The following is a 22,314-nucleotide window of genomic DNA, read 5'->3' as shown; positions in this document are numbered from 1 at the left end:
CAAACTCCATAAAATATTGCATTTTGACGTTTTTTTCTTTTAGAGATAGGAAGCTCATTTATAAGCATATACACAGGCCACATTCCTACCTTCGATGATTTAAATAAAGGAACTCCATCAGTGTTCATTGAAAAAGACAAGTTATTTTTGTCACTTAAAATTCCATTTTCCATGAACAATCTTTGGTAAAGTTTTCCATCAAATATGTCTTTTATCGATCCATTTTTGTTATTTGCAATGTGATTGAATCTGTGAGAACGAACTTCACTTTCAAACTCTTTGCTTTTCCATAAAGCTCTAAGCTGTGAGACTATCTTCAGATGAACAAAATATGCTACTCCTCCAGACTTAGTCAGATCCTTTCCACAAGAATTACACATCTTTGATGTTTTGTCAATGGTAGAGTAACAAAAGTTACAGTAATAATGGATGGTTGGCAACATATCCTGTGTGAATTTCTTCAAAAATTGACGTACATGGTAATAGCTACCCGGTAATCTGTGACCATGTGGTAATAAGCATGCTATAACACGAAGAATGTACGATGATGCTTCGTCAGGCAGTCGAAAACGAATCATCAAACAACAGATTAACAACATGGTAAGTCCAAGAGTATGTGGCGAGTCTGGAAATAGTTTCCTGCTTCCAATATCTTCATCCTGATGTTGAGCTGAAGCATTAATTGGATTTTCACTTTCTTTCTCAAAATCTGAAGATTGTTCAAATATTTCTGTGATATGATCAAGAGTTTCTGTACGACTATCAGTAATAACAGTAATGTCATCATTTATTAACATGTCTTCATTTCTTAATCTAGTCTCATTGTAAATTTCGTCCATCAATTCATCTATTTCATCGCTTTCTGTGTTGGCAAATTGGATATTGTTGATTTCCTGCACCTTAATTGTTTCTTCATTATGTTCACGGTTGGGAATACATGTGTTTTCACAATCAACAAACATTGCAGAGTCTTGGACAATTGTTTCACATGTTTCAATATCCTCTCTCTCCTTTGAGCTTGAAGGTATTTCATCGTTGCATGATGTCGGGGTATCGGTTGTCATACAGCTGACCTCGTGTGTTCTCACTTGAGAAACCAATGCCTACAATGAGAATTAATATAATATAATATATATATGAAAGAACAATGAACAATATGACTTGCGTAACAATTTACAAACAAGGCTTATTTTTGCGTCGTTTAATTCATTTTAAAACGGTACCACTAAAAAAGCTCACCGATTTAAGAGTACGTTCTCTACGTACGGAACTTCGCACAAATTAATACCGACCGATTTGAGGTTGAAGTTACACTAGAAGCGGCATCTGTTCATCTATTGTCCGATTTGTCGGTATTCAAGATTAATCTTCAATACATAGCATATGTCAAGTCGTTTTTGATATGATTAGTCTAGCTATAGGCTACTTACTTTCTTATACGGGCCTCTCCTCGTTTTTTTTACCGCTGGAAATGATTCAACTTGATCACCCATCGTAGAATTCCCAGTCAATTCTATGTAAAATTCGAGCGTGTGTTTGTACGAAACTGGACGTATCGCATTCACATAATTTGCAAAATCGCAAATAACTTATAGCAATGCCATTTATAATAGTATATTGATTAACATTACCAAAATCTAGAAAAAAAATAAAAACCGGGAAACTGTATTCTCACCGGAAATGTATATAAAGTAAAGTCAGGTCGTTGGAACGCTTCGCATTTATAGACGAACACCGATTTTTTTCTTTAAAAAATAAACATCGATAAAAATAGCAAACTACACCGATTTTGACTTTTAACAACAGTATAATTATAACTTATGTTTTCTAAACATGCAATTAACATGTAACTGTCATTTATGAAAATTCGAAAATAAGGTCCCCCATCGCGGTCAGTTTGGCGCCTTTCCAGCAACTGTCGCAGAAAAATCAAGATGGACGCCTCAAGCCACTCACTCGCAAGCCACTTTGTTATTTACTTTTCTTCGGACAGAAGTTTGCAGGTTATGAAAAAGAACCAAATTACCTTTACCGAAAAGGTTGATGAAGTGTTTGCAAAGTTCCCGACCCGCACTTTATTAGATGATGGGAGAGAAGAAATCGTCGACGAAAGTTACTCTGGATTTGTGATATTCTTTGGCAGTAAGTAGATTCAAAATTTAAATTTGTAGACAAAATTAAGTTCAGCAATTAGTTGTCTCTTCCTTGTGGTTGAATTTTCATTGATGATTTAAATTAAAACTTCATATATATCAAATTATAAATAGCATCCACCAATCGATCGTCATTTTTAAATTATATATGTGAACTAGCACGAGCAGGGATCGGATATATGGGGGCCTATAAATAAGCACGTGATCGTTCCCAACCCGGCCGGTCATTTTAACCAATAGTTGTAACACCTGATCGTCCCTCATCGTTAAATTTCATCTGATTTCACGATGTATGATCAAAGTTAATTTGGACGTCTGTACATATAGAACAATTAAACAATATTGTCCATCTACTGTACATGCTATAATAAATATACCAAATGTATGGATGAATGTGCATAAAAGTAAAATATTTCTTATTAATTATATCTTAAACCATGAAAAACGTAGAAATTAAATGATGTAGACATGAACTATGATATTATTGCCCATGTATCAGTTTACAACTTCCCTGAGGTATTCACAGGCGTTTGAAGTTCTGACTGTAAACTGAGATATAATACCATATAAAAAATAGTAAATAGACTACCCTTATTTTTTATATGGTATTATATATATCTCAGTTTACAGTCAGAACTTCAAACGCCTGTGAGCTATTGATCATATATGCATGCTAGCTAGTATATATTATTAATTACTAGTTTTAGTGTTTATATATAATATACCATAGAACGCGAGTTCGAGGCCCGGTAATTATATAAGGGCACGAGTCAAAAAGTCATCTTCCTTGATCATTTGTGTATGTGACTATATATATATATATATATATACATATGTTTACTTGTCTGTACTGTTGTTATTACTACTAATTGACAATTATATATATTTCAAAACAATTTTACTACATAAATAAATTAAACAAATCTTTCTAGCTCTCAGCTATTGCTGCTCCTCAGGAAAGTTATATATATTTTATGATAGCAAGAATATCAATCAAGATGGTTTTATAATCTTTTAGGTGCAACAAGTACGAGGAAATTTCAGCAATCCTGCCATGATGAAATAGATTTTAAATCCTCATCGGATGGAGAATTGTTGGAAAGTCTAAAAAAGCTGGCAAATGAAAGGAGAGGAGCAGGAAAGAGGGGGGCCTGCTCCAAATTAAATCGTTTACTGGCAGAAGAGCAAGGTCAGGAAAAGAAAAAGAAAAAAACTGATGATGCTGAGCTTAAGGTGGCTGGCAAACGAAAAGTAACAAAAATGTCGGAGGATAAACCAACTCAACCAACAAAAACTCAAATGCTAACGATCATTAAATTAAATGAAATGAAGGCCTTTTCGAATGTTTCGAGTAAACTGGACACTGTGAAAGAAAACAGCAGGCCTACGACTCCTACACTGCAAGAGACGACTCCTACATGTACACCAGACACTCGTCCTAACAAGAAAAAAACAGGTACACCAAAAAAAGTAAATGATCCAGTAATTGCACCGCACAAGACTACTACATTGAATCCAAGAAGAACATCACCCCGCAAGAAAACACCAATCAAGGAAACTACTGGTACAGACAGCAAAGCAAATAATCCACCAATAACACCACGTAAAAAGAAAGTTACCACCCCTATTCAGACAGATGCACCCCAGCAAACATCAACACCTTTGAAGAGCACACATGTTCAGTTGGATTTTGAACGAACTGTTGGTTCACTTCCAGATCTGCCATCAGCTGTGTTAACTGGACTGAATACAGTGAATGACAGCTGTCATGAATATTCTGGATATGGTTTTAATACAGCCCTGGCTTCTTACTCTGAAAGTCAGAGTAACAGTTTGATATATGAAGACCTTGCTGGTTCATCTTCAGTAAATTGTGGTACTGGTATGGATTTCATGAATTGGCAGTCTCCAGAAAATACTGCTAGTAGCTCTGGCATTGGGCAAAGGCCTTCTACCACCCGTAGATCATGTGACGTGGGTCAGCCAAGCAATAGAAATACAACCAACCTTAATGGTAAGTATATATATAATCCAAGTACTGTAATTAAAATACATAAATAATTAGTAGTTCATGATTAATATCTTTTAGGGTCAGGTATCGGAGGAAGCATTAACATATGAAGACAGAAAGCTAAACCTTGCAGAAAAGGCTTGAATTTTCTTCTTTTTTTTTTCTTTCTTTTTTCTTTTTTTTTTTTATTAAAGCAATACACTGCCTTCTCTGTAAAGTTATCGACTTATTGTCCTGTAATTCTCACAGGACTGCTGACAAATTGGATATCACAGTTGTCTCCAATCCCTTGAGAATTATATGGGACAATGATAACTTTTTTAAAGAAGGCAGTTCAACTTTTATATTCTTATTATTTGAGAATTATGATGTAATAACTTTCTATTTTGTTTGGTAACATCATATATGATAACATAATATAAAATGACAATGCAGAGTAGTGTACATATATCTTGCAGATTTCTTCATGACATTGGATGCAAGTCAGAAATGGGCCGTTACAGGATTTTTGGAGCATCTTCTTTTGCAGTTCCGAGAGATGGGATCTGGCGGATCAAATGATCAACAATCTGTATCTAGCCAGCATACATATATTCCACACACTGGGCATGACCAGTCTAAAGAATCATTCGGGACAACAGAGGTAAAATCAATACATATACATGTATATGTAATATATTTATGAATTGACATTTTTGTCCAGGTACTTTTTATCATAAATCAATATAGCAATAGACAAACTGTAATTTGACATGAAATTGTGTCTGATATGTACAGTTGATCATTGTAAAACCTTTATGGATTTTTATAATGATAGGACAGTCTGGAGTGAATGCCAATGGTTTGCTATTGAATTGTCATTTTAGAGAGATTGAATTTCTTTAGGTCAGCTAGTCCTCTTTGTAAATGGTTTGTAGTGTTGGAAAACAATTCGAAATGTGTGAAATTTGAAGTCAGCTAATTGTAAGATTAGGAATTTCTACCTTCATTGATTTGAGAATATTGAATTAGTATAGATATAGCATGTATTATATACCAATGCACATGTCCTAATTAGTAATTATAACTCATTAACATGAGCAAATTAAATGTAAATCATATAAAGCAATAGAACTCTTATAATTTATCTGTTCAGAGAAAAATTCCACTGATTGTTGACCCGGACCAGGAGGATCATTTTAGCACTGTGTTGGTGAATCCAGCGAAGATTCGGGCAGCAGAAAGCAGGGCATTAACTGCAAAAAATCCTGGAGCACATCTGCTAAACAAGACTGTGGATCTAGTCTTCTCAGCTGAGGAGCTCCGCGTGTCAAAAGGAGTATCTTCCTTAGACCCAACTAAAATTGAGGCCATCCAAGGTTAGTATTCAGATGATAACGATTTTTTCAAAAAACTTAAACATGTCTACTGCTTTTGTCCGTCAATATAAGTTCTAGCATAATTAGAAGCATATAGGATATTGATTATGAGACTTTTGTTCTGGTTGATTCTGGCACACAAATAAAAACTTGAAATTTACTCTCTTTTTTTTCATTTTCAGATTATCTGTTTGCTAAATGCAAGGAGCTTAAGGTGGACCAGGTACCCAAAAAAAAGTTCATGACTATTCTTCAAAACAAAATTGGAAACCTGAGGGCAAATTCCAAAATCAGTGAAAAAAAATAGATTGATGTACATATTGTACAGCAAAAGAAAGTGAAAGTACTGGTAAACCAGTGCAACTGCTGTGGATTATATTCGTTCTTGGGATTGTGTAAACTCTTTTGTGAACATAATCATTGTGTGTTTTTACACCATCAGAGGTGCAAATCAAAGTGATCATGACTGGAGAATTTTCTGTTTGGATTTTATTTGCTTCATCCCTTCCTTGGTTTTTATTTTGTTTGCCAAGACTTAAAATGTTTTGAATTGAATTATATATATATGTCCCTCTGTATATATATGTTCTGTTGACCAAGTGTCCTTATTACAAACCAAAATATTTTTTTTCTTTTTTTTTCATTTCTCATATTTTCCCTTAATTCATTATATAATTAGTAATGATATCCTTTTTCTTTTTCTGTATTATAAAGTTATATAGGGTAGGTGGAATTAATAAAACAATAAGTGTTAATTTTGAAGAATGAAACTGCTCCATTTGTTGGATATTAATATAAATAGAAAGAAGCAGACAATGAATAATGAAATTATGCAATATATATATACAAGCTATACTGGTATATATACATTATGTGACCGTCTTTATATACAAATGTAGTTACAAAATTATTATGAATCGAATATATAATATATTTATATTTTAGATCACTTGACCAGTGGGCGATAGCTATATAGTATATATAGCTCAGTAATACCATTTTAAACATGACAAATAAATTCACATAGTGTGTTCAAACAATCAATTCAATGTTCTATTGTTTATATATCACAAATGTTTCTTAATTTGATTAGTAGTGTCAATGTTCTGTGATGCACTGTACACTCCAAAACTTACAGGGACAGAACACATAAATGAATACCTATTACCACTGTACATTATGCATGCATGCATGTACCATATTTTTGTTATTTCCATATAACTGCCATTTCTAAAATGATGACAGGTTGTTTCATTTAATTGCCATTTATCTGAAAATGGCACCATTTAATTTCCATTTATTTTCCTTTTTTATTTAAATGGTACCCATTTATTTTCCATTTATTACCATTTAAATACCATTTTTTCTTACTCCTATATAAGGTATAAATAATTTGCATATTTTGGCTGAAATAAATGGAAAATAAATGGAGTTTTACTGATTTAGTGAGAAAAAATGGTATTTAAATGGAAAATAACTGGTATCTTATACATAGCAATGAACATACATAGTGAACATGTTAATTTCCTGAAAGACAGAAAAATGGTATTTAAATGGAGTTGCAATGGTATATAAATAAATGGGAAAGAAATGGTATTTAAATGGCATTTCATTTCGATAAGGGTGTGGATACAACCGTATTGGCTTCGTCACCAAAGCAACCACATCGATGCTTCTGACTGATTGAAATTAGTACATTGTTTTATTTCAATGAAACTTGAGTGACTCTGAATACAAACAAATTTGTTCGTTGCGATAGCTAACAGCACGGAGGCTGTTTATTTGTCAGTTTTATGCATTGATCGATTTTGTTGCCCCCAATAGCTAGCCAAGAAGGCAGTGAAAATCTGTTCATAAGTATTTCGGTTCAGATTGAATTATGAATAAATTGAAAATGGGTTAATATTGTTAAAGTAACATATACTCTGATATATTGTGATTCAGAAACGTGTTCAGCTGCTTTGTCTTCTTTGAAATATCAAGATAGAGAATTCCCGAAACATTTCCTACATAACAATCACAATATCACTTTATCAGTCCCTAAAATGAACATTCCGAAAATAGAGCCTACAACACGGTTACCAAATTAATTAATAAGAAATTCGTATATTTGTTAAATTCTTCCATATATGCAGTTCTTTTGAAATATCAAAATTGAATAAACAAAAAAAAGTATTACAGATTATAAATTGGTCTCGTACAGCATGCATTAAACGCTGTCTCGTAAACATGTTAATCAAGGAGTTTGCATGCGATTATTTTTAAAGACATCCGAAATGACAATTTGTGTTAATTACCAATACGAATATGTTACAGATTGCCAAGATGAAGGAGAAAGTATCGTTATCATCGAAGTCAGAAGTCCAAAAACATTTGTCTGAACAAACTCGGGGAGAAAGAGAAGGTATCATTAATTCTTATTTTTAGTTTGTTTTTATTGTTTTTGTTTTTGTTTTCCTTTCTACCGCAGACCGATTAAACATACATCAAAATAGCATTTGAAAGCATGGCATTTTATCTTATTAATGAATATTTATATTGCTTATTCAACTGATTGAAAAAAAAAATATTTGTATCTGACAGTATCAGACACTAACAGTGTTTAATATATAAAATGACGGATGTTTTTAGAGCAACAGTTGCATGATAAAGACATTGACTTGGGGACTAATTGAAGCTGTTTCGTGTCTTGTACATTCTTCCCATATTACATGATATAGATAACTTATATATCTAAGGACTTATCTAAGAAAGAGGGACCATCATTGCTATCAGAAGAATTAATAAGTGTAGGAAATTCGCCACCTTAAATATCGGAAATCATCGAAATCAAGCACGTAAACTTGAGGCAATCAGGTCTAAAGCGAATTACAATTGCCTTTTTATATTTGTGTTATTTTCATTTAAATTTAATTTTGCTTGTAACAAGCATTTTCATTGGCCCAAAAAATTGTGTTATCTCATAACATAAAAAAAATAAAAGGAACTATTTTCAGTTGACTGTAACGTCAGCGGAGTAATCGTTGTTCACGGGATTTTGTATTTATCAATTTGTTTTTAAATATCTGGAGCAAAAATAAACATGTTTAAACTTAATGAAAATGTTTCTTATAAATTATAAGGGTTAACTGTAATATTTTTTTTACGTTATTGAGCAATAACACACAGAAACTGGGATATACTTCGCGGTTTATTCAGAGTACACCCCAGTTTTTTTTTGTGTTATTGCTCAATAACGTAAACAAATACAGTTAACCCTTAATTCTTAAATATTGCAACGAATGATATATTTTGTTTAAAATAAAAAAATTATCAGTTTCGACAAAGTTGGTCACTCAAAACGAGGTTTATAGTTATTTAGGTAATGCTATCTACCAGATAACTTGTTAGAATTAAGTAATGTGGAGAATGACATACATATCGTTTAACTAGTTCCAGACCTCAAACGATAGGTCGAAAGTTCATAGTATTTCATAGCATAATATGTTGTTATGTTGTTGTTTTAGTAACACTTACATGTACATGTATTTAAAGACAGTTTATCAAAAACATCTGCTGAAGCCTAGTTCTATCAGTCATTATTTAACATTGACGCTGGTGTTAACGAAAAACTAGGTACTTGCCACAAATAGTCTTGAGAGATGCTATATGCTATTAAATTTTAAATATTTTCTTATAGGTAGAGGAAGGGAACTGAGACATGTTATTTGCATATATATTACAAATATCTTACTCAAATCTAATTGAGAAATATTTGTATTTTGTTAGATCAATTAGAACAACAGCAGAAGCAGCAGCCCCAGCAGCAGCACCAGCAGCAGCAACAGCATCAGGAGCAGCAACAACAACAACAATTTAGGGCGGGAATAGCTGATAATGTTGAAACCCCTTGTAACATTACCATCACGGTAGTTGGCCACAAAGGAGTTGGGAAATCCTGTTTTGTGAAACAAATCCAGAAAGAATACATTCCGGACGGAGGGCCTACTTCAACCAACACCGCTGACTTTTATGTTAATTACTTAGCTTACGATCCGAACAGCGGTTTCCGAAAGAAACTTGATAAAAATGGAGAAGAAGAAAGTGGTCGCCGAAGAATCAAGCGAATAATAGATCGATACCAAAAACAAAGAAAGCCTGATGCAGAATCTCATATAAGTTCGACTGAACTACAGGACCAGGATATTAAAGATCAACCGTCATCTCAACCATCATCTCTCACCAAAACAAGACTGAGAAATGAAGTATCAACGTCATCATCTGGCGCAAAGTCTGTGCATAAACCATCATCTCCATCTCCACCAGCTTCATTATCCACGACGAAACCAGGTTATTTCTTCTGTGTAATTCCAATATCAAATATGGCACATTTTTTTTCATTTTCGGGAGGCATTTTGCATGCTATCTGGTGAACCAACAATTAAGCTTCTATTCTTAAAAGATTGATAAGGAAAACTAGCTTGACGTGGTAATGTGATATCTGTTATATAAGAAATAGTCTTTTAGACAATGTTAAATATTAAATACAATTAAATGACACAGCCATCATTTTTAAGTGTCAGAATATTTGTGTTCATAGTTGAAAAGACGACATCATCTTTTAGAATGCCACTGTCTCCCGAACCTTTTTCCCACTCTTTTCCTGTTCAGATGATTCATGATTCAATATTTTTTAATGTAATGGCCTTCCCTTCTCTTCTGTAAATCAATCCTAATCAATAGACTTTTTTCAATTTATATTACTTTAAGGTATTGTTCTGTGTGGCCATTACAATGTTGAAATGTACCGGTACTGAATTATATGTAATTTAATCTGATTAAATGTAAGTGACCTTGGAATCTCGCCTTTATTATTTTTGACGTCTTTCAAATATATGCAAGGTGCTCACATTTTTCACAAATCACCCTTTTTTCCGTTTACATATGTTTTAGTAACAAGTTTACAGTTAAAACAATTTCTATCACACCTCTGGTCCTGATATTGAACTGTTCCCACTGATTTCATCAATCTGCTGGTTTTCTGATGTACAATTTTTTCATAATACCTTCCCGTAGTGATCAACACAAACATTCTAACACTTGAAAAAGACAGCTGTGCCATTGAAACGTTTAGTTCAATTTTAAATAATTAATCACTATCAATGAAATTGATTTTTTTAATATTGTCTACTAATGGTAGTAATGCTTATGTTGTAATTGTTCTTTAATCAAACACAGTATACGTGAACATTTAGCTAATAAAGCTCATTCTTACAAATTCACGTGTTACATTATTCCTTTCGTAAACATTTCTTTAGATAACTGTTCAACAGTCCCATATTTATTATTTCGTATCGTTATTTCAGAGGATCACCGGAAAAAGAAATCGCATTTGGATCCTTCCCATGCAAAGGATATTAATCGTATATCTGATGAACAACAAAACGTTATAGAAGAGATTATGCAGACTAAAACTGAAACCGAGGAAAAAGACAAGCAGACGAAGGGTTTCATCACAATCTATGATTTTGGAGGAGAGAAAGTGTTCTATAACACTCATCATTGTTTTATGTCAAGCAACATGGTCTTCGTTCTGGTGTTCGACGTGGCGATGTGTCTTGATCCTACTAGGTCAAAGGATGGCTATGGTAATTTACAATATGGATGAGTTTTTTTTTTGTTTTTTTTTGTTTTTTTTTGTGTTTGTTATAGTTTTTTTAAATGCGACCTCATTTTTCTGACGTGTTTTTCAGAACTGAATGAGACAATTTGTTTACACATTTATTTATATTAATTTCTTTATTTTCACAGAAAGGATCGAAACCTGGCTGAGGTCTATTGCTACCTATGCTATTGACCAAGCCGCCAGTGGTAAAGGGACGCCTCCCGTAATCCTGGTTGGATCTCACTTGGATAAAGTTTCTCAAGATGTAAGTACCTTAAAGGTTAAATGACATGAATAGTTACAATGGACTTGCGTTGGATATGTATACTTCCCATTACCGATGTTTAAGGAGCATCTAAACTGATGTAAGACAAAACAGTTCGCTTTAATGTATTTAAGTTCTCAGCAAGGAATTAAGCGAATGTAATGGAATACATGAGTCTGTCCGTTTGTTTGTGTCATTTGTTATTTTTTGAACATCAACTGATGTAGTGTTCCATTGTTAACTGAAGGTAGGGGGACAGTCATCTGTCGATAAGTTCGGAATAATATTTATCGTTGCCCATGTTATTTGTATGATACCCTGATGAATTGTTCAGGCAATTGTACACTGTTTATTTTAAATGCTCCTTCTAGTTATCCCTTGTCGGTCTCTCGTCTAAATGTATGACACTTAGACAATATAATGATTCTGCACTTCTGATCAATTTTATACCATCAACTTAGAACAAATAGACCCGATATATCTGTTAATATTTCGATATTCAAAATAGCAATTTTGGACGTCAGTTGTTTATAAGGTAACGATAGTGTGACTCGAACAAAATGTTTAGGTAAACCAAACACATTCTTTAAAAAGCATTAAAAATCAGCAGCATATTACCGACTAGGAGTCAATCATATATATTGTATATCTGTGATATATTTGAAATGATTGAGTTATACTTTTCTGTTACTGTTGCAAGGGTATTTTCTTTTTGATCAGAAACAAAAACAGGAAGAAGCATTTGGCGAAGTGCTGAACAAATTGTACGAGAACCCTCAACTAAGTGCAATTATGGAAAATCACGTACAGGAAATGTATCCAATCGCCCACCTGAACGATTCTAAAAAGAATCAAGACCTATACGAGGTGGTATGGAAAAAGGTTATAGAGATTGCTCCGCTTCAATCGCAGTGGAAGAAACCTATACCCGCAAGATGGCTGGCTCTGCAACACCAGCTGATTAAACGTAAAAATGCAGGAACTGTGATTCTAACGTATGAAGAATTGTTGGAAATCAACAACAATTCAGCAATTCCATTGGCCGAACACGAAGTCACAGACTTTCTTAGGTAAGTACAGGGATTTGTTTAATACATATATAGATAAATATAATCGTCAATTGCGTTGCTATGTTAAATAGCTAATGATTAGCACAATATATCGTATGCACTATGTGCTGTCGATCAGAAGGTAAAGGATTTGGATTTCCCGTCGTAGTTGCACTGTGCTGAATATGTATATTATGCAATCCAGACATTCATATTATTTAATAGACGATAAATGAGCATCTCAGGGTCGACCATCGCTGCGTCATTGAAACGTTCTTTTTTAAGAATGTGGATGCAGCGCAGCGGTATAAGGTTTGGATATGTTTAGCTAGGCTATTTGGTGCCGTATATATAAAAAATATAGTCGCCATTTGTGTTACTGTGATATGTTTCTGATCATTAGCACAATATGACATATGCACAAGGTGTTGTTGATCCGATTGATTTGAATTTCCTGTCGTAGTTGTACTGTTATGAATGTACGATTCGCATTCATGCATGCATAAACATTGCAATCCAGACGTTCATTGTATTTAATAGACGATAAATGAGCATGTCAGGGTCGACCATCGATGCATCATTGAAACGTTCTTTTTTAAGACTGTGGATGCAGCGCAGTGGTATAAGCTTTCGATATGTTTAGGTAGGCTATTTGGTGCCGTAGATGAGTTCGAACCCGGTCAGGGCAGGAGTCATAAAGTTGTTTTTCTTCGTCATTTGTGCTACAACGTCATATTAGTATTGTGTCATTTTTCTTACATTCTCAGGAATTTGATATTTGCTGGTTGCTTTATTTGCTTTAACATTGAAAGCATGAGACCTGTTGTCATCTTAAGACCTCAATGGGTAATAGATGCCTTTAAAGGGATCGTAACAGATCTCAAGTTCACGGCCGGCCTATCGTTGAAACTAAAGCTTCAGTGGAGAGAATATGAAAGAACTGGCGTCCTAACACTCGACTTTATCCGGCAACTTTGGGAACAAAACGACGACAAAAGCTTCCTTGAAAACATGAAAACGCTCCTCAACATCATGGAAACACTTGGCTTGGTAGCAAATCCATTGCAAGATACTTCAAATGACGAGGTTGATTACTTCATAGTGCCAAGTATGCTCCGAACGGCGAATCCCGAGATAATTCGACCGTTACTTGATGACCCTCAGACCGTTGCCACTGTCACCCTTTGTCTCAAGTTCGACAACCCATTCATTCCGCAAGCCGTGTGGGACAAGATGGTCGCTGCCTGCATCCACAGGTTCCAGCGACTAAATGAGCGCGGCCATGACGGTTCAAAATGTATCCAACGCGGATTTGTCTGTCTTGCTGTAGACTTTCTGTGGAACTTGATTGTCAACTGCCGCGAAAATGTCATGAAAGTAACGATATTCAAGAAGGATACAGATCAATCTGTATCAACAGGAGCCGGGTTCAACATACGCAGCATTCTAGAATTTCATCTTAACAGGATTCTTGAAATGAATCACCAGAGTCATCTCAAGTACCAGTTCTACCTCCACAACGACTATCGATTCTCGGCCGATGACAAGATGGTGAAGGTAGACGATCTCCGCCAGACCTCACGCCTACAATGCCACAGTTCTAATGCGAGTCGATGGCTAGACAGCGAGGACATACACGTCTGGTTCAAACGCCCAGTCCAGAAGGTATATAACCTGTTAATCGTTTGCATAATGAATATAATATATCATACTTTTATTTATTTTTCAATTCATTGGAAAGATGGCAAAGATATTTTTAGGGATCTATGGAAGAGCAGTATACTAACTATTGCTAGATAAACTGTCAGTGAATTGTACTAAACCAATGAATATATTGATGGTAAGGATAATAACTTGATTTGTTGTGTTTCAGAGGACGCATACCCAGAGGAGTCATGTCGGTAAGTCTATCCTGCGGACGTTAAATGCTGATCGTCAACATGATACGTTAATTGTTCATGTTGTTGTCATCAATTTAATGTTTTGTAAAACCACAATATGAAAACAACATAACAACAAACAATGAAGATTAGGAATGGATTTAGAATTTATTGTTCTCGTCTTCATCGATTATCTGCAATAAATCTCAAATAGTACCGCATTCTACTTGTACGCATTATGATGCACTTTTTTATACAAACACACACTAAATGTTGATGAAAACATTTTTGTAGACTCAATGAAGGATCTACCGGATAGAAATTTGTCAGTCAAAGAGATGGGTCGACTGTCCAGGCACATCGGCATTTCATATCAGACTTTCTTTGTCAAGCTGGGATGCCCTGTTGTCGTACTGGAACAGAAGATGGCAGAAAACCGTGAATTCTCCTTTAGATCTCTCATAACGAAGATCTTTATTCACCTCCTTAAAACGGACGCGGATGTTACATTCACAAGAGTTGCAGATGCGATGTTCGAACATGGATTAGATCCAGAAACACTGTATAACATCATTGACGACAACAGGGGTACGTTGTTTGATGGTACGTTATACTCTTGAAATTATTCTTTAGTTTTATTTGAATACATTCAGTTCGTTCTCATCAGAAAATAATTCTGTCAAATATGATTTGTGAGACCTCTGCTTTTTTCAGGTGACACTTTGTCAGAGGGATTTTTACAGAAATGCCTAACGGTATATGACGCTCCGGTCATTGCCGACCACGTGAACGCCAAAGAGTACTTCAACCTGTTCCTTGAGCTCGGCTTAACGCCAAAAAGAGTGGACGAGTTTGACGTCAATTTCAGAAACGATACAATTCTCAACAGAATCAGTGCGATGGTTGAGGAGTTTATTGAAAATCCTAGTCGACGTCCAACTCTAAACACAGTTCTGCTTGCGATGGCGGAATACGACATGGACACCAATTCCCTCATCCAAGCCCTAATTCAAACAAAGGTAATTTCATGACTAATATTTTCATAGTAAATTAACGCTAAGGAGATGGTGATTATGTTGATACATCCCATAATTATAAGACAGGAAAGTTTTACTAGCCATTTATGGTCAGTTTAAATTCCCCCACAGTTCGTTTGATGTATTTCAACGGCAATATCATGTTTGAGGATGTTCATACCAAATACGTATTTGAATTGTGACTTGAAATATGCAAATCGGCGGGCTTATCGACGTGTCATTATTATCCATGCTGTAGCCACATACATAGCTAGAGCAATATTTTTTTTCAAAAAGGAAACATGTAAGTCTAAGTAACTAGGGTATAAACTGATTTGTTACTTAGATGTACAAACTACGTAGTCTGGCTATCAATTGTGTTATATCAGTTTTTTTTATACAAATTACGTACATTACATTTGGATATATAATAAAGGGAATTATACTATGATCAATTACATATATTTGTCAAAATATGAGAATACCCTGAACGAATTCTGAATTAAGCCTGTCTTACGACATTCCTTTTTAACAGACTTTGATAATACAACATAGATAAGGTAGGTATAGCAAGAGAAGCAAAGGTAAAGGCAATTGTTACTATCATATAGAACCTTCTTTCTTAATGATTTCCGTCGTTAAATTTTAAAACAAGGTTCAGTATGACATAGATTTAAGATTCTGCCAACCCGGATTTAACCTATATTTGTATGACGAGTCTCCTCAATGAAGTTGATGACGCTTTATCTCTTCGTAACATCTGGACTTATTCTCCTTTTAATTTGACATGAGTGTCATACAACGCTATATTGTCTCTCTTGTTGTGCCGATTTGCCTTTTTGTTCAATCCAGAAAGCAATATGGCTACCAGTTTAGCGTTGCTTTCTTTAATTCCCGGACGGATGTCTCTTAGATTTCATATAATGGTTCTCAATGTTATCAAATCTACATGTATTTTATACAGGTCATTTGATGGCGGGCAACGCGATCCTGCTTTGATATTTTGTTTATGGTATTACATTTTATAAATAACCATGATCTGATTGAATTGAATAGAGTGAAACTTAGACATAGTCTATATCCAAGTATATATCCATTAACAGTTTAATACTTGGATATACATATGTAGAAACATAATATCTACAGTACAACTGTAGCATTACAGATTAGCCACATTCGTCTTTTTTCAATGAGGTAAATATAGATCTGTTAAGTAAATTGGAGTTAACCAATCAGCAGAGAGAACGTCATCTAGGCATTTCGCTAAACTTTACATCACTGTCTATCTTATGAAATGAACTATATATCCTTCCCACAATCACGAGGTCCATTTATTTATTATTTTCATGAAACATGAAATTTTATTAACATTTAAATCACGACGCTAGAAATTAAATTTTATTCTATGTTAACTTTAGTTATAGAACTAGGTCAGCCGTCATAATTTACGTCTAGGAAACAATCAGACGAAAAATGCATTGCTTCTTTTAGGTATCATTGTATTATCAATAATTTAAATTAGAAAATTTAAAAGACATTTGTAAAATTATGTGTATACTGTCATATTTCATACGGGTTATTTGTGGTTTTTGTAGTGAAAGCAGGACAGCCTATTAGATGTTTGAGATTTGGAGCAAGTTCCGGACTGTCAGTTGGTGTTCTGACGCGGAAAATCGGCCAGATTACAACGCATTGTACATATCATGGGATAAATCCATGTTTCACAAGAGAACGTGTCATGAAAGACCGACTTGTTATCAGTGACATTAAAGACGTCAATTTCTGTTAACGTGGTGATTCTGGATCGGCAGTGTTTTTCATGACCCTTACCCTACATACTACCCGGACGCTTGACTGTAGATAGCAATTGAGTTTATCAACAACAATACAATTGTTAAACCAATTGGAAGCCTTCTCGAGAAACTCAAATCCGACCAGTTAATGGCGCTCGTGCTTAAAACGCTTATAATGTGTACATAACAAAACAGACGCTATGACATTCACAGTGTATTACATGTATGCTAATGCTGCCTTGTTTAGAAAAACGAGCTATTTCTCAACATTTTTAATCTATTTATGTGATGATGGAATCTATTTTATATATAATAATTTGTTGGTCTATAGTGTCTGAACAATAGTAAGGATTTTATTTCAATGATAGATTTATGTCTGTGTATATAGATGATGTTACATTTGTATATACTGAATATTATCATTTTTGTTGTAAATAATATTCAAAAACAAATTACTAATAGATATACCAGAGTGGTATAATCGTGGATATATTATACATATTGTTATTTCAATAATCTGACAAATATTTTCAACAAGGTTTTTTTATATGCCAAGACGTTTCTGTATGGTAAACATTATATAACGTCGATAGAGTCCATGGTTAATATGGTCGTTGAACTGGACCCAGTTGTTCCAAATGGCGATTAGGCTTATCACAGTTAAACAACAGTTTTAAAATCCGGACAAAAGTATTTGTAAACTAATTTTGCTAACTTTTATTAAATTATAACACTACCTACCTATTTTAAGAAATAATTACACCCAGGATTGGAAATAAAGATAAAATGGATTGTTAACTAATCATGTGATTCAGCTAACTACCTTTTGAACAACTGGGCCCTGTTATTTTTTATTATTTTTTATTCTTGTTTTCCCCTAACAAAAAGACTTTTGTTTTTTGGAATAGCAAGATTATGTAATACGACCGACAATGTCCAAATGCAATATAATGTTCTGTCGGGGTCTTGCGATTATTTTTGAAACAGTTTATTAGTATCTTTAAATATGCATATATTTTTTTTACATTTATTTTACCTTTGTTTTCATATACAATATATTTGTTCGAGAGTATGATATGTTGATTGTTTGCTCATTTTAAATGATGAACACAGATTACCAACCGGAAAACGGACATAGGTAACCATGTCGTTTATTTGTTGACTGGGTTTATCGACACGTAAACAACCAGAGTCATACCTACCTGTCCTGATTTAGTCAATATAGTGTACGAACAGGTCCTTATTTATTCAATATACTATGCATACACATCCGGATTAAGTCAGGTACATATATTGTACGCACACGTCCTGATTTAGTCAGGTACATTTAGTGTACGTACACGTTCTGATTAAGTCAAATGCATAGACTGTACGTACATGTCCTGGTTTAGTCAGATACATAGATTGTACGTACACGTCCTGATATAGTCAGGTACATGTACATATAATGTACGTACACGTTCTGATTTAGTCGGACACATATATTGTACGTACACGTCCTGATTAAGTCAGGTACAAACATTGTACGTATACGTCCTGATGAAGTCAGGTACATAGATTGTACGTACACGTCCTGATTAAGTCAGGTACATAGATTGTACGTATACGTCCTGATTTAGTCAGGTACAAACATTGTACGTACACGTCCTGATTTAGTCAGGTACAAACATTGTACGTACACGTCCTGATTAAGTCAGGTACATGGATTGTACTTATACGTCCTGATTTAGTCAGGTACAAACATTGTACGCACACGTCCTGATTTAGTCAGGTACATTAATTGTACGTACACGTCCTGATTAAGTCAGGTACAAACATTGTACGTACACGTCCTGATTTAGTCAGGTACAAACATTGTACGTACACGTCCTCATTTGGTCAGGTACATAGATTGTACGTACACGTCGTGATTTAGTCAGGTACATAGATTGTACGTACACGTCCTGATTTAGTCAGGTACAAACATTGTACGTACACGTCCTGATTTAGTCAGGTACATAGATTGTACGTACACGTCCTGATTTAGTCAGGTACATAGATTGTACGTATACATGTACGTCCTGATTTAGGCAGGTACATAGATTGTATTGCACCTCCTGATTTATTCAGGTACATATATTGTACGTAAACGTCCTTATTTAGTCAGGTACATAGATTGTACGTACACTTCCTGATTTAGTCAGATACATATATTGTACATACACGTCCTGGTTTAGTCAGGTACATTAATTGTACGTACACGTCCTGATTTAGCAAGGTACATATATTAGAGGCGGGGTCTCTTTGCATCATTCATATCGGCATACACTTACTGCTACCCTATCTAGCATCGGAATTCATTTGTGTATAAAACGACAACAAATCAATTAATATAAAATACTAACAACCCGAAACCATGCAACTTTGATATATCGGAGTTACTTCCCTTCGGTCGAGAAAGCAGTGTGTCTGAACACAAGGCAGCCATATTTGAAGTGTTCTGATCGATAGCAAACATTTCTTTTCGAAATTTCATGATGTTGGCCTTGTATGTTTGTCGTGATACTATTAATAAGTATACAATCAAAAGGTTTGAGCTTTGAGTAACAATTTCACGATAACTCCTCTGTATATCGATTTTGGATTTGCATTAATGGTTTGGTGATAATGTCAGTTTTCTTAGGTGTTTTCGCTGTCCAATATCTTAATTGAATTGATGAAATATTTCAGTCATACATATTCACGTACATCAGGCTATCATGTATAATAATCAAAATTTTCCTTTTAAGAATCAAATCTAGTTAATGGTAATATAACACTTACATGTGTTACAATAATTTCATTTTTTTTTTTTTTGCCAGCAAAACATTCAAACAGGCCCGTGAGCCTGGGCTATTTTAAATCAACAATATTCTTCCTATATTGTATTTAATCGGAATATAATGCATTTTATTGTATTTTGTAGTAGTTGCAATACAGATGTGTATTTCGTATGATTAAATTTTAAAAAATGAGCAACTTTGAATTTATCTGAGATTTCGTTTACATAAGGAAAAAGCAATAAACAAATAAATGCTATATACGTAGACAGAACATGTTGGTACGACGATGCTGTTTATTCTGCTTTACTGAATAAGGTTTGAGTCTTTGTGTTGGCATCGCTCTGTCCGTATGTATGTAGGTATTTGTCGGTTTGCATTTTTTTTTCTTCTCTCTGTCGAGGTCAGATTTACGTGTTAAATTTTTTACCCTAACTACCATAATAATATGTAAAATTTGGAATTTTCTCGGTAATGTTAACACATTTTTACAAGGCTATATTTCAGTAGAAAGTTGATCTCGGAATTCCTTCTTTAAGTTAGATTATATTCCTGGTGTCTGCTTTGGCGCAATGTTTATAGGAAGCACGGAACCAAAATATTCCCCATAGACGATAGTGTTAATGTTGATAACTGTCCTGATTAAATGTAGTTTTTAACACTGGTCCACTAACCTTAATTTTACTGCTGCTAAATGAAAGTTAGGTTTCAGATCTTTAACCGTTTATTGAAAACCACTCTCATGATAAATACAACAAATCGTTCAGTGATGTCACAAGCTATTTCCCCCCATGGTCTTGATTTTCGTGTTTATCAACGCTGTCTTTTTACTTGTTCATTGCCAAGTGGAAAGTGTGTCCCCAAAAATCTACTTAAAATTGGAACCCACTTGTAGTTTTCTTGTTACAATGATTTTGCACTGGGTCACCATTGTAAAAACCTGAAGTACAAACTGGATATTTTCCTTTGTTTCCTGCTTGCAATACCATTGACGCTTACTTTCCAGCATTCCAAAGTGTGGTTCGGTGATAGGCTTGTTACCAATACCTACATAACGTCTCAGGCAATATCTCTTGTAAATAAATATAATAAGTAGATCCGCCCCTTAGACTATAAAAGTCTCCAGCCTATCATACCACATAATAGGAAAACAGTATGAGTATTTAGAGCCCGAAGAGCTTAAATAGTTGGTTCATTGGTATTTGTTTGATATCCTGATGTTTTCTAGGACGTTATAGTTTAGCAATATCTGATCTGGCGGCATGTAATGGTTCCTATATCCAGGTTTTAGAAACATGGCTATCACGAGACGGTAGGCAGCCGAAGTCATAATAAAGTCTTATACATTTCTTGATCGGCTGATCTTGTTCTAGGATGATGTTTATACTAACACCTGTTACTATGTATAGGCAGTGTGTTTACATTTTACCCGGCTTATGGCGAATTGAATGCTAATCATTCAATAAACTGTTTCATAAATAAGTCTTTGTTTTTAAGTATTTTTTTAATGAGGTTTTTATGGGATATTGAGTTTTTTTTCTGAATGTATTGATGTATGTATAAAACATGTTATTATGCTACATGTACACTGTATGACATGTACTTACAAAAAATTGGAATGATGTACACAATTCATCAACAGTTATAAAGCTATATGTTTCTAAGACTAACTGGTTATAAATTAATTTGATACTTACACTAATAAAGATATCATTTCTTTCTTTTTTTATTTATGTTGGTAAATTTCGAACCAGTCATTAATCTATTTTTGAAACTTGTAGATAGCCCAAGATAGAAAGAAAGAAAATGCTCATTTTGTGATAGTCAACGAATTGGTGACGAAATGCATTATTTACATGAATGTACAAGATTGTCTGCTGATAGAATGTTATACATTGACAAATAGTATAGGTCAAAACCAAATATCATTACACTGAATTCAACTGATGAGTACATCCAATTGTAAAACACTAATGAAAATATGTACTTTTATAAGAATACATAACAATATTTATCCTTTTTGACAGTGTTATGTATTGACTGCTAACACTACAATAATTGCATGTATTATATCGTAAATGTTTTCTCTATAATTTATCTTGAGAAATAAAATGAATTTGAAAATTTCAATATCTTGAAATGTTTTTATTTCAAAAACACAACTATGATGGTGTTAGGAAAATATTTATCATGCATATAGGGATTGGATTTCACTTTTATGTTAACCATGCTTTTATGGAGCAATTCCTCTAAGAATATATCCTATGGGGCGCGCTAGCGCCCCATTTAGAATATATTCTTAGAGGAATTGCTCCATAAAAGCATGGTTAACATAAAAATGAAATCC

General features: G+C 34.1%; 1 protein-coding gene and 1 long non-coding RNA gene across 2 annotated transcripts in view; both read left to right on the top strand.

Moving 5' to 3' along the window:
• The window catches only part of LOC117333824, a 141,179-nt gene that overhangs the window by 73,067 nt on the left and 45,798 nt on the right, over nt 1–22,314 (top strand). The window contains exon 4 of the mRNA XM_033893239.1: nt 7,839–7,926. Coding sequence (XP_033749130.1) covers nt 7,839–7,926 — 88 coding nt within the window. The remainder of the gene's footprint in view (nt 1–7,838; nt 7,927–22,314) is intronic.
• LOC117333825 lies at nt 11,065–12,264 on the top strand. Its single transcript, XR_004534008.1, has 3 exons — nt 11,065–11,149; nt 11,317–11,431; nt 12,152–12,264. It is a non-coding gene; the product is annotated as an uncharacterized LOC117333825 (long non-coding RNA).

Source organism: Pecten maximus, chromosome 9 (genome assembly GCF_902652985.1).
Source record: "Pecten maximus chromosome 9, xPecMax1.1, whole genome shotgun sequence".
NCBI lineage: Eukaryota > Metazoa > Mollusca > Bivalvia > Pectinida > Pectinidae > Pecten > Pecten maximus.
The sequence above is the reverse complement of the archived record's forward strand: the minus strand, read 5'-3'. Positions and strand labels throughout refer to the sequence as shown.